General features: G+C 44.5%; 1 protein-coding gene across 2 annotated transcripts in view; it reads right to left on the bottom strand.

The window, feature by feature from the left end:
- DEPDC1B (DEP domain containing 1B) overlaps positions 1-13,070 on the bottom strand; it is a 40,778-nt gene that overhangs the window by 15,060 nt on the left and 12,648 nt on the right. For both annotated transcript variants that reach the window (XM_074994278.1, XM_074994279.1), the window contains exons 3-6: positions 12,395-12,530; positions 8,302-8,429; positions 7,100-7,230; positions 5,940-5,987 (exon numbers count right to left, since the gene is read on the bottom strand). In XM_074994278.1, the coding sequence (XP_074850379.1) occupies positions 5,940-5,987; positions 7,100-7,230; positions 8,302-8,429; positions 12,395-12,530 (443 nt within the window). The remainder of the gene's footprint in view (positions 1-5,939; positions 5,988-7,099; positions 7,231-8,301; positions 8,430-12,394; positions 12,531-13,070) is intronic.

The raw sequence follows: 13,070 nt of genomic DNA, 5'->3' as shown, positions 1-13,070 counted from the left end.
GAACACCAAGCCGTGAAGCGAGTCCATTTTTGCTTGTAGGTCTTCCTGGTGGAAGTCCTCCTGCTACTTTCTAGGACTTGCTGTACTTCCACTGTGCATGTGCTCTCTAGGGAGCTGAGCCATGGATTAACCACGCTTGCAGTCACAGGCTTTGGGGGTACGGGTGCACTATGGACCCCTGGGCTTGCGTGAGCAGATCCGGCGCCACCAGAAGAGGCATCGGTGGATGGTCCGACATGCGCAGGAGTAGGGGGAACCATTGTTGTCGATCCCACGTTGGGACTATCAGGATCATCCGGGCCCTTTCCCTCCTGGCTTTCTGCAAGACTTTGTGGATCAGCACTGTGGGAGGAAATGCATAAAGCAGGGGGCCCCTCCACGGGATCGCGAACGCGTCCCCCAGGGACCCCCATCCCAGTCCTGCCCTGGAGCAGAATCGTGGGCACTTCTTGTTGTGCTGAGTGGCAAACAGGTCTATTTGGGGAAAACCCCATGCGTGGAAAATCGGCCGTAGCAGATCGGGACGGATCTGCCACTCGTGTGTGAGTGCAAAACGCCTGCTCAGCTGGTCTGCCTTCACATTGTGCGCACCCGGCAAGTATGAGGCTTTCAAGATTATATTGTTGGCGATGCACCAGTTCCATAAGCGGATTGCTTCTGCGCATAAGGCACGGGATCAAGCTCCTCCTTGCCTGTTTATATAAAACATGGTGGAGGTATTGTCTGTACTGATCCCGACGACTTTGCCTTGTATGTGGTCTTGAAAGTGTCTGCAGGCGTTGAACACTGCTCTGAGCTCCAGTATATTTATGTGTAGTGACTATTCCGTGGGTGACCACAGTCCTTGAGTCACCTCTTCGCCCATGTGCACTCCCCACCCTATGAGGGAGGCATCTGTAGTGAGAAAAACCGATATTTGCGGCTGGTGGAAGGGTACCCCTGTTAGCAGGTTCCTGGGGTTTACCCACCATTGTAGGGATTTGCGCACCCCGGCTGTGGGCGACACCACCCTGTGAACGGTGTGTACTGCCGGTTTGTATACACTCGCCAGCCAGTGCTGCATGTTGCGCATGTGTAACCTGGCGTTCTGTACTACGAACGTCGCCGCTGCCATGTGGCCCAGCAGCTGCAAGCACGTCAAGAGCGGCACCGTAGGGCTGAAGGTGATGACCTGCACGAGGGAACCGATGGCCCAAAAGCGAGCCTCTGGTAGATATACTCTCGCTGTAACCGAGTTTATGCGAGCCCCTATGAACTCTATGTCCTGTGTGGGGTCTATTTTTGATTTTGCCAGATTGATAACCAGGCCGAGTGAAGAGAACGTGTTTGCTGTGACGCGTATCATGCGCAGAACCTCCCCCTTCGAGGCCCCTTTGAGCAGGCAGTCATCCAGATACGGGAAAATAAATACCCCCTGTCTGTGCAGGTAGGCTGACACCACTGCCAAGGTCTTGGTGAAGACTCTGGGGGCCGAGGAGAGGCCAAACGGTAGGACCTTGTATTGGAAGTGTTCGTTGCCTACCATGAACCGGAGGAATCGCTGGTGAGCCGGATGGATAGTTATGTGGAAGTACGCGTCTTGTAAATCGAGGGCTGCGAACCAGTCTCCATCGTCCAGTGCTGGAAGGATGGAGGCGATTGTGGTCATCCGAAAATGTTGCTTGCGCAGGTACCTGTTGAGGCCGCGAAGGTCTAAGATGGGCCTCCAGCCTCCTGTCTTTTTCTCCGTGAGGAAGTACCTGGAGTAGAACCCTTTCCCTTGCAGTTGCTCCGGCACTCTTTCCACTGCCCCTATGAGCATGAGATGGTCCACCTCCTGCCTGAGCCTCGCTACATGGGAGGCCTCCTGGAGGTGGGGCTTGGGTGGAGGTCGTGACGGTGGGAGCGACTGGAAGGGGATGGCGTACCCCGTGGCTATGATCTCCAGCACCCATTTGTCTGTGGTGATCTTTTGCCACTGGTCGTAGAATGGTCGGAGGCGATGGTGGAATAGTCGCTTCGGATGACCTTGTGCGATGGTAGTGATGGCGCAGCCCTGGATCTGTATGTCAAACTTATGGCCTTTGGCCCCGCCCTGAGGACGCACGGCTCTGTTGTGAACGTCGCCTGGGAGTTCTGTACTGCTGGTGCTGTCGATGTCGCCCTTGCTCGTAACCCCTGTGGTACTGGGGGCGCTGTTGCTGGTACTGGTACCGTCTTTGTTGAGGGTAGTACCTTTTCTTTGTGTATGGAGGGGTGTAAATCCCCAGGGTCCTGAGTGTGGCTCTTGAATCTTTACTGGAATGAAGGACCGAGTCAGTTGATTCAGCAAACAGCTTCTGCGAGTCGAAGGGAAGGTCAACTATCTTCGCCTGCAGATCCCTCGGTATACCCGAAGTCTGGAGCCAGGACTCCCTTCGCATCACCACTGCCGTTGCTGTGGAACGTGCTGCTGTGTCCGCAACGTCCAGGGCGATCTGAACTCCCGTCCTCAAGGCCGCGTAGCCTTCTTGCACTATGGCCTTGAGCACCGGCTTTTTGTCCTCTGGAAGCGAGTCCATGAGGGAGGTTAACCTGGAATAGTTGTCGAAATTATGGTTCGCTAAGTGCGCTGCGTAATTTGCCATTCGCAAAGTTAAAGTGGAGGAGGAGTAGACGTTTCTGCCGAACAGCTCTAGCTTCTTGGCATCTTTGTCTGTTCCCCCTGTCCTGAATTGAGATGTCTTTGATCTTTGTTGCGACGACTGCACCACCAAGGAATTTGGCTGTGAGTGGCTGAACAGGAACTCCATGCCCTTCGCCGGCACGAAGTATTTCTTATCCGCTCTCTTTTGGACAGGTGGAATAGTCGCAGGGGTCTGCCATATCGTAGTGGCGGACTCTAAGATCGCTTCATCAAGCGGTATTGCTATTTCTCTTGCACCTCTGCTGTCTGGATGCCTTGCGTGAAGGCCACCCTCTTAAACAGCTCTTGAAACTGTTTGAGATCGTCCGGAGGATGGACATCCCCCGGGGCCGTAGCCTTGTCCGGGGAGGAGAGCGAGGAACCGCTGGGGTACGTCTCTCTGGACCCTTCCGGTTCCTGCTGGTGATGGTACACCCTCTCACTAGAGGTTTGCGAGGGAAAATCTCGGGGTTCCATAACCAGTCCCCCCTGAGATGCTTGAGTCTCTGTCCCCAGTCGCGATTGCCCTCGGGGGTACGAGATCGTCTGTGGGGATCTTTCCCTAGTAGATTGCCGGTGGTGTCTATGCCCCGCGTGGTAGGGGCGACCATGGCAGTATAGGCACTGTTCTTGGGAAGGTGACCTAGACCACTCCCTTGGTGCATACCCTCTGCGTCTGGGGGAGGGAGATCGTCGAGACACTGGAGAGAGCGATTTTGCATAATAGTCCAGCGGTTCAAACCCCAGGAAGGGTGAAGGTGGTCCCAGCCAGGGTGAGGCTGGTTGCAAAAATGGAGAAGGGGGCTCCGGGTAGGCTAGGGGGGACCCCTGCCTTCTGGTTGGAGTCTGCAACATAAGTGGAGGGCTGTGAGAAAGCAACTCCACAGCCCTGTCCGGAGAGGGGCTGCAATGCCTCCTCTTGTGTGCAGCCTTCCCCCTCCCTGGAGGAGGTAACTCCGCCCCCTGACGCACAGGGGATCCTGGCCCCGTCCGCACCGTGCTAGGCACGCTCGAAGGCGGTGCCGCACATGCGGTGTCCTTCGGTGCCTGCAGGCTGCGTGCCTGTGCGCTCTGCACCGCCGGTTCCCCGGGGGTCGGTGCCGCTGCCTGCGGTGCCGCCGGTACCGGCGCTTGTTTAGCCGCCACCCTGCCTGCGGTGCGGGGCGGCTGGCTGATTATCGGAGGCTGAGCCGCTTCCACGTGGCTCTCCGTGCCGCCGCCGATCAGCTGTTGCTGCGGCTGGGGGCTGCTCGCTCCTCCCGTCCCGCTCGCTGTTGCTGCCAGCAGGGATCGGGCTGGGGAGGCTTTCCTCCGTTTTTGCGCTGATGGGGTGAGGGAGTCAGCTTTCCTTTTATGGGCCCCGGAGGGTCCCTCCTGCTGTGGCCGCTCCAGCACGTCTGGCTGGAGGGCCTTATCAAAAAGCAGCATTTTAAGCCGCATCTCCCTGTCTCTCCTTGCTCTGGCTGTTAATTTAGCACAGAAGGAGCATTTCTGTGCAACATGGGACTCCCCAAGGCACCTTATTGCAAAAATAACAACCGGCTAACTTGCAGTAGCCTGAGTACTTGAAAAACTTTAAAGAAAAACAGTTAAAGTCATTGAATACGCTACTTGGCCTTAGCCTAGTTCAGATTCTGTCTGCAGCCGACGGCGGTTAAGAGGAACTGGCGGGGACCGGATCGCGCACATGGCCAGGAGCGCGCAAGGGAGCGGCGCGCGCCGGCGCATGCGCGGTCCGGCAGAAACTGCTTGGAAGATCCGATCTGCGGCGCCGGGCAAGCCCGACACCTATTGTGGAGCACCCACGGGGACACTCGAAGAAGAACAGTAAGTTTTTGAAAACTTTATTGCATTCCAAGAAACAGGCAACAAACAAGTGCAAACATACCAGGCACAAACCTTTAAGTAACACTAGCAGGATGAACAATAATTTAAAACCCTAATAACACAATGAACGTTTATGTCCATGTACATAAAAAATATTAGAGCATAATCCACTGTGGCTGGTCCGGGGGTTTCCAAAGTTGGTGTATGGTTTTCCTTGTCGTCCATCATCACGGAGGAGCAGGGGTAAGGATGTACACCAGGCTGTCACCTTTTATTCTGGTGTGTAGGGAGCACCAAGTATGAGTTTGGAAAGGCTATTGAATTCTGTACCATTGGGCATATAGGCCAATGATGTTGCAAAAATCCTGAATTTGTTACCTGAGCAAACCCATGATATGGCTTTTTCCCTTCTCTTGCAGAAACTCTCTGTTCTCAGTGGTCAGGTCATATAGCTCCTCCAAGCCCTGTGTGTACCATCAGAGGCCACAGAGGAACAGAGGATCACACAGAATGTAATCTTTCTTATCAGCTTCTCTCTCTTCCTTATAAGCTCAGATGTTAAGCAGACGTACAGGGGGTACCTAAAAAGAATGCCTGTGATGCAGGCATATTTTTTGCAGTGAAGACTGATGCAAAGAATTTATTTACTTTCTCAACAGCATCCTTGTCTTCTTTGCCCAGTAACGGCTCTTACAGTCTGGTGAGCTTTGGTTTATAATCCTTATAATATTTTTTCACAATTAGTCTGCGTAACTTTTGCTAGTTGTTTTTAAAATTGTTTTTTGGACTGCCTAATTAACTTTTACACTTGACTTGACAGAGTTTATGCTATTTGCCTAAGTAACATTTGACTTCCAATCTTTAAAGGTTGTCTTTTTGTCTCTAATGGCTAGCCATGGTGCTTTTTTTTTTCTCTTTTTCTCTTCTTTTGGTCTTCTTAGTTTATTTATTTATTTAGGACATACATTTACTTTGAACTTTCTGCTTCTTTAGCCTCCTTCTTCTTCTTAAGCTTTTTGCAATCACTATTATCTTTGTCAGACTTGGTTGTTTTGGGGGTTTTGATAACTTGATTTATTTCCACTCCAAATATTGCTTTAAATGTACACGGGGCTCATCCATCATGAGTACCATGCTTCCTGAATCTCAGTATGCATAAACACCTGTGATACAGTTTATTATATATAAATTTTTAGCCACGTTCCTACAAAAATCATTGCACCGTTTTACAGAGATACGTCACAATTGAAAGATAAATAGTTACAAGCAAAACTGCTCCATATCTTCCAAGGAAATGTGCTGCATTAGCAAGAGTATATACCAGATGACCCTGAGGATCTTTTCCAACTCTGCTTTCTAGACTATAAATGGGAAGTCAGTTTTGATCCTTTAAATAAAATTCATTTGGTGAAGTGAGATAGGAGTTGCTTCAGTTTTGTTTTTTGTTAGAATGTGTTGATATACTTACAATTTGCTAGACACTTCATCGCTGACAGTACCCAATGAGGCAGCTCTTCTGCTCAGAAAGGAGGTTGTAGAGAAGAAATGAGAATTTAAAACAGCTAGTACATTAAGAGTCTGGCATAATAAAAGAGAAGTTTAACACTCATTTGCTAAAAGATTTTGGATTATAGTTCTCCAATATCTTAAAACAGTCTAGATTGGGTTACCAAGAACATACTCCAACTTACATGCTTTCTGCCAAATTTATACCAGTTACACTATGCAGATCTTATGAGAAACAAAGCAGCTCTAAAATGTAAAGTAATTTATGCAACAGTGACAAACATGTACATTTCAACTCAAAATTTCCCCCAGTGCAGCAATATATTTTAAAACAGTAATTTTAAAATATAAAGTTTGGCTGGAACAGAGAAATTGTGGAGGATTTAAGACTATACTGTATTAATGTTTCAGAGACGTACGAACAGTCTATAGTGGGTCAGACCAAAGGTCCATCTAGCCCAGTATCCTGTCTTCCGACAGTGGCCAGGTGCTTCAGAGGAAGCCCAAGTACTGTTTGGGGCTGATGTGACAATAGGAAAAAGCAAAAATTCCCAACACCTGGAGTGAAGGAGCCCTGACCTACATGAATGAAAATGTTAGTGAGAAGATCTTCCATGTTCACTCTCAAGCACCCTGACATCTTGACACCTTGAACTGCCCATGGTTGAAACAGGGAAAAAAAAACAAAGACTGATTTCCACTTGTACAGATAAGACTCTTCAAAGACCATTAGCGACGGAAATAACCCTGGTCAACATTAGAAAAAGGATATACCAATATGAGGATACTACTTAAGGGTGTCTTTTTAACCAACGTATTTATACTGGTATAAACCCTAGCATAGCTGCAATTACACAGGTGCAAAATCACCTTATATTACCATAATCTATTTTGCTTCCTGAATTGGAAAAATCTATACTAGTATAAGCAGTTTTATACATGTATTAATGTGTCTATGCCAGGGGAAGGATTTCCACTTTAACCATACAGGTGTAGTTAAAGCAACAAAATCTACTTTAGACAAGCCTGAGAAGACCACAAGATAGCCAACAAAACAACCTTAAGGGCTAAAATCAACATAAGAAAGCTTAAAAACATACTAAAAACCTCTATCATACTCACTGGTTTTGTCATCCAAAATGACGATGCCCTGTTTATTGACATTGTACACATTGTGGACGATATGCTTTGGGTTTACAAGCTTTGTATCCAATACTTCATCCAGAGAATCCAGGCCCAAAACTTTTTGCAGGCTGTTAAAATAAATAGTTTACATAATTGGATTTTTGAATCTATTACAAAACAAATTGAAGTGGGGAATGACTCACGTGTTTAATTTGGCCCTTTTGTGGCTAGACATCACATTTGTTATTTCTGTCCTAACCAGTTATTTTGGTCTCTTTTTTTTTTATTTTTATTTTATTGATTATTTCAGGTTATTCCAAGTTTGTTGTACCTGTTGAAGTGCCAGATAAGATAAAGCAACTTTATCAGTTTCTGCTTAGGACAGAGGCAGGCAAGATACAGCCTGTGGACCAGATCCAGCTCGTCTAACCTTTTAAGCTGGGCCAAGAACCTGTCAACCCTCAAAGTAATAACTGGAAATTCTGATAACTAATGCACAATCTAAAGATCTAACAATACCAGCCTCAGCCCCTTTTTCTCTGTCCAGCACCAGCTGTCCCCCCACATTGGTCTCAGATCCTGGTGGGCAACAAAGGCAGGGGCACAACATAAAAAGATTGTGGACAACTAAACTACAGCATATCATTTATAAAGAAAAATCCAATATTGATTTTAACATTGCCAGTGATGGAAAATCTGTCAAAAAGCTTGATAAATTGTTCCAATGATTGTTCCTAACTGTTAAAAATTTACGGCTTATTTCTGCATGTAAGACACTTCTAGATTTTTTTTTTACCCAACTGACCAGATCCTCCATTTCCTGTGTCCTCAAATGAAAGATCACACTTATTAAAGAGTTTTAGGATTTCATGCTCCCAGAAGAACTGTTTGAATTTTCCATTATGGAAGGAGAAGGAAGGAGAAAAATGTCAACAACCACCACAAATCCCTCGAAAAAAAAATAGCTATATAGTGTCATAGAAAGAGGAATGTTCAAAGCTGCTTAATACAAAGAAGAGATTATTCACAAATCATGTGGTGTCAAATAATAAGCAAGTCTAAATTTGTTTAGCTAGCCTAGGCCTAATGACTGTATAGCGGTGAAGAATGGGTGAATTTGTGAGATGAAGCAGAGAATGTGAAACTATTATCTACTGTAAACATTAGCCTAAAGGTGAAAGACTCACAAACACACTTACTGTGATAGGGTCATGGATTTCCATATCTCTTCTATATTTGCCTGGGTTAACTGCTGGCGGTGTACAATTCTGCAAGCTGGTACTTCTCCTATTGCTATACTGTGACGTTTGAACCACATTTCAGAATTCTGGATTACAAAAGAAAAAGAGAGCATATTCCATTACCTACGAAGCTTTTTCAGTGATAAAAGTGTCGCACTTACACAGTGTAGCATGCTTCCTCTTTGAAGCATTTTATGAACATTAACAAATGCTCCTAAAATCCCTGTGCATTAAGTATTATTTGCATTTTATGGATGGGAAGCATCTTTGGCTCAATTAAGTGATTTGTCCAAAGCTGTAGAAGGACCCCATGTTAGAGCAGTTAGTCCAGCTCCATGGGCATTTCGTAAAACACCATCTCACTGCAGTTCTAAAACTGATACAATCAGACTTTGTGATATACCAAAGTACAATCCAGACCAATGAGTATCTGTTCACTCCATCCCATAATGTGGGGTGCCCTTTACAATGCCTTGTAGCCATTGATTCCAACCTGAAGTACACACAAACAGCCTCTAGTTTAGCATATTAAACAATCCCAAATCTGCCTGCTTGTGTGGCAGACAGCCATAAATTGGTTCTTACCAGCATTAAAGAGTAAAATAGGGTTACCCCCACCACCCTCCCAGATTTTTCCCCAGAAACGCATGGCCTGTACTAGCCTTCCCTTCCTGGTCAGTATCAATACAGTGAGTCTGTTATTCTATTAAGGGAATAATATGCACACAACTTGTTACTCCAAATGGAGTTGACTAGACCCTTCAAGCTGAACATGCTAGATTAGATAAAAATAAAAACAGTTTATTAAATAAACAGGAATAGATTTGAGTACAAGTAACAAGGTATAAAAATCAGAAATGGTTACAAGATAAAACACTTAGGCTGTGGCCACACTTGGCCAAAACTTCAAAATGGCCATGCAAATGGCACAGCTACATGGGGGTCCATTTCAAAAGGACCCCACACCTTTCTAAATCCCCTTATTCCTCTCAGCGAAGGGGAATAAGAGGATTTCGAAATGTGCAGGGTCCTTTCAAAAAGGACTCCCGTGCAGCCGCACAAAGCCGTGGGAGTTCAAAAGCGGTGCTCTCGAAGTGCCATGGCCGGAAGCGTCCTAATGCTAATGAGGTGCTGAATATTCAGTTCTGTGCCTCATTAGTAATCTTCAAAATGGCCATTTGCATGGCCATTTTGAAGTTTTGGCCAAGTGTGGCCACGGCCTTATTGATACTTAAACTAAATTAGATTCAAAGTACAGTTCTTTCACCACGTGTCCTCATCAGTCTTAATGACCAAACTCTTTAGGTCAGGGTCCCTCCCATGATATTCCAACAGCTGCTTCTTTTGTTCTTCAGGAACAGTGAAAGTGATGGGTGGGTGGGTGTCTGTCCCCGCACCAATTTTTATATATTAAGTTTCAGTACCCCCCACTGAAAACATTTCCAGCAGAGAACAAGGTGACGGAGTCTAAGGAGAAGGATTATTCCCTACTGACTTTCTTTTACCTGTTTGAACTACCTTTGTTTTCCCCCTCTGCTTGATAATACTGTTTACTGCTTAAATATAAATTAAAGCAAGCACAAATTCCCTCCTTTGTTTAGTACAGACCTGATTTCTGCTTCATAAGAGCTGCAGGGTTTGGAACGTGTTATAAGGGAACTTCACATACAGTGTGGCCACACATATTTTAGCAGGACAACACCAAGTTCCAAATTTTGCATTTTCAAATTATACATTACAAGGTAGAATTTGTACAGAGAATATTACAGTAGCATGTAGGGCATATTCTGTCACACACTTTCATTTAATAACAGCCTGTACCCTTGTAAGAATTCCCATACTACCACCAGGTGAAATAGTCATTTTCAGGGCTTGTCTACACACTGCTGACTTTTTTCTGGCAGTTCTCTAAAGAGGAATTCAGCTGAAGATGCCGTCATCCTGTCAGTGCATTCAAGACCAACTGGCATCCCTAGCCAGTCTGTAAGGAACAGGCTGATACACATTGTGTCTTCGATATTAGCATGTCTGGTTGCCATTCAAAAATAAGTAGTCAATGAGGAAGACAGAAGAGGACTTGAAAAGTTGGCAGACTTACTCTGCCATGTTACTATTCACATAAATCCAGAAACTTTAATTTGGTTACATATTACTGACTAACAGCAGCAGTACTCCATTTAGCCACACTAGAGTAATGGTGAATATGAAACATGAGCTCTGTACCATGGGTTGTGATAGTATTTCCCCAGGTGAGGGATGCACCCCACGGGAAAAAAAGGCAGTAAATGGGGCAGGAGCTCAGAGCACGGCAGTTTGTGCCTAGAACTCTCGATGGCTCTCCTACATCTTAAGATGTAATTTAAAATACAAAATCCATATAAAATCTGCAACTGGGAGGTTTAATTTTCAAAGCACTATCTCACTTCAAACTAGTATGCTAAAACCAGCCATGTGGTCACAGCAGTTCGGGCTAGCCATTGACATGTGTGGAGGATATCAAGCAGGATTGTACTGGGCAGCTAGGCTGCAACATCAGGGCCACACTGCAGTGGTTGAACCCTATTAGCTTTTTGGCTTTGTTTGCATTTCAGGGGGAGAGTGTAATTTCCAGCTTGAGTAGATGTATCACCCAACTCTGCTCAAACCAAAATGCTAAAAATAGCAGAAATCTCCAACAGTGTAGTGTTTACGAATCTTGAAACAACAGTTCTAAGGTCTGAATTGTGCCATTAATTTTGAGGAATAACTTAGATGCCAACAATACTTGAATTATCAACATTGTTAGCAATTTCACTGATTAAGCCACATGGAAAAAAAAAACATAAAAATCTACACCTACTTCCAACATGTGTGTGGGGATTGGATGCTTGCATAAGGAACAGAGGATTAGCCTGAAGAAGGGTTGGAGATATGAAGACATATAAACTAACATGCTCAGGCCTTTACACAGGCCATGGATGCAGCTTAGAACACAACTGGTTTAATTTTTATGATTGAGGGGAGCTGCAGTTTGGGAAATGCTGGGGTCAGGTAAGAATTAAGAACAGAGAGATCCTCCAAGCTGACACACCAAAATAATCTAACTCAACCTTTCCATAGCTGTAGCACATTTATTGTGAGCAGGTATGTGGAAGTCAGTGAAAACTGTAGTTTTATAAGAGTTAAAAAACTGGTAGGGATCATATGCAACATTCAAGTGATACAGTTCCAACAAAATGATCATTTTACACTGGAATGAAGCAAATTTGTTATTGTTGTATGGTACATGGGTACATGAATTAAATGTCAAATATCTACATGCAGACATCCGTAGGCCACAAGGGACCACTGTGATCCTCATGTTCTGTATAACACAGGCCATAGAACTTCCACAAAGTAATTCCTAACATATCATTTAGAAAAACACCCACTCTGTTTTAAAGTAGTCAATGATAGAGAATCTACCACAACCCTTGGCAAGAGTAATTAACCATTGTAACAATTTACCATTAAAACTTTATGCCACATTTCCAATCAGAATTTGTGGAGCTTCAGCTTCCAGTCATTGGCTCATGTTACACCTTTATCTGCAAGTTTGAAGAGCTCATTATAAAATATTTGTTTCTCCATGGGGATACTTATGGCATCATCCCTTAACAAAACAGTTAAATTTAAAAGGTTGAGTTCTTTGAGTCTATCACTGTAAGGTGTGTTTCCTATTCCTTTAATCATTCCTGTTGCTCCTCTCTGAGCCTTCTGAAGTTTATCTGTTTTTCCTTACAAAATTTACCAAGCAGAGAATGTAATTTGTGAACATAAAAATAATCAAATGAAGAAGCCACCCATTTGAAAGAGAAAAATCAAAACAATCAATGAACTATAATTAAGCATGAAAGAACAATGGTTTACTCTAAGCAAAACCTCAGCATAACAAAATTCTATTTTCTTTTGATTTGTCTATAGCCCTGTATATCAAAAAAGAAGACAACATAAGGTAATGGAAAAGGATAAAATAAACTATTTTTCTTCCAGAATATCAAATATTTTAGAAACTGGAGACATGAAGCCTTACCGTCATGAGAGGCTTCACTGGGATGTGTTCTTGAGATGTGCCTGCTTCAGGAACATTCCAGTCTGGAAATTTAATTACTTCCTTTCTATATGGAGGCCTTATTGGATATGGCTTCAGTGGCGAGGAAGAGGGAAACCTAAATAACATTAAAGATAAAACACTTCCAAAAATGCTTCTAAATATTGTATAATATTTATTATTTGCAACCTGTGTCTTTCTATCTATCAGGCTGGCAAAATATGTCTGAAAAATTATACATATTAGATATTGATCCTGTTAGGAGAAGTTTAAATGGATTCTGCTTTCCCACTGAAATCCAGTGGATAGTCACTCATTGGGACCTCTTAGGTTACATCTTTATCAGAGAGATATGTAGGGCTCCTTTCTTGGATGTTATCCCTCAGATCCTTCTCATCAACACACAAAACTCTCTAAGTTAGTGATGCTTTCAGCCTGAGTTAGCTGGCTAATCTGGGGCTATTGTCTAAAACCCAAGTAAGGGTTTCACGTGAGCTGATAACCCACTCTCTTTGTAGTGAGGAAGCAAGGCAATTCAATTGAATGTTGACAGTCCTCCAATGGATTTCCCAAATCTGTGTATTCATAAGGAAAGACAAGTTTTCCCTCAAATCACTGGAAAACAATCAGAACAACTGCAAAACAAAGAACATGGATC

This window comes from Carettochelys insculpta, chromosome 5, assembly GCF_033958435.1.
Source record: "Carettochelys insculpta isolate YL-2023 chromosome 5, ASM3395843v1, whole genome shotgun sequence".
NCBI classification, from domain to species: Eukaryota; Metazoa; Chordata; order Testudines; family Carettochelyidae; genus Carettochelys; species Carettochelys insculpta.
Note: the sequence above shows the minus strand (reverse complement) of the source record. Positions and strands in the feature narration are given on the sequence as shown.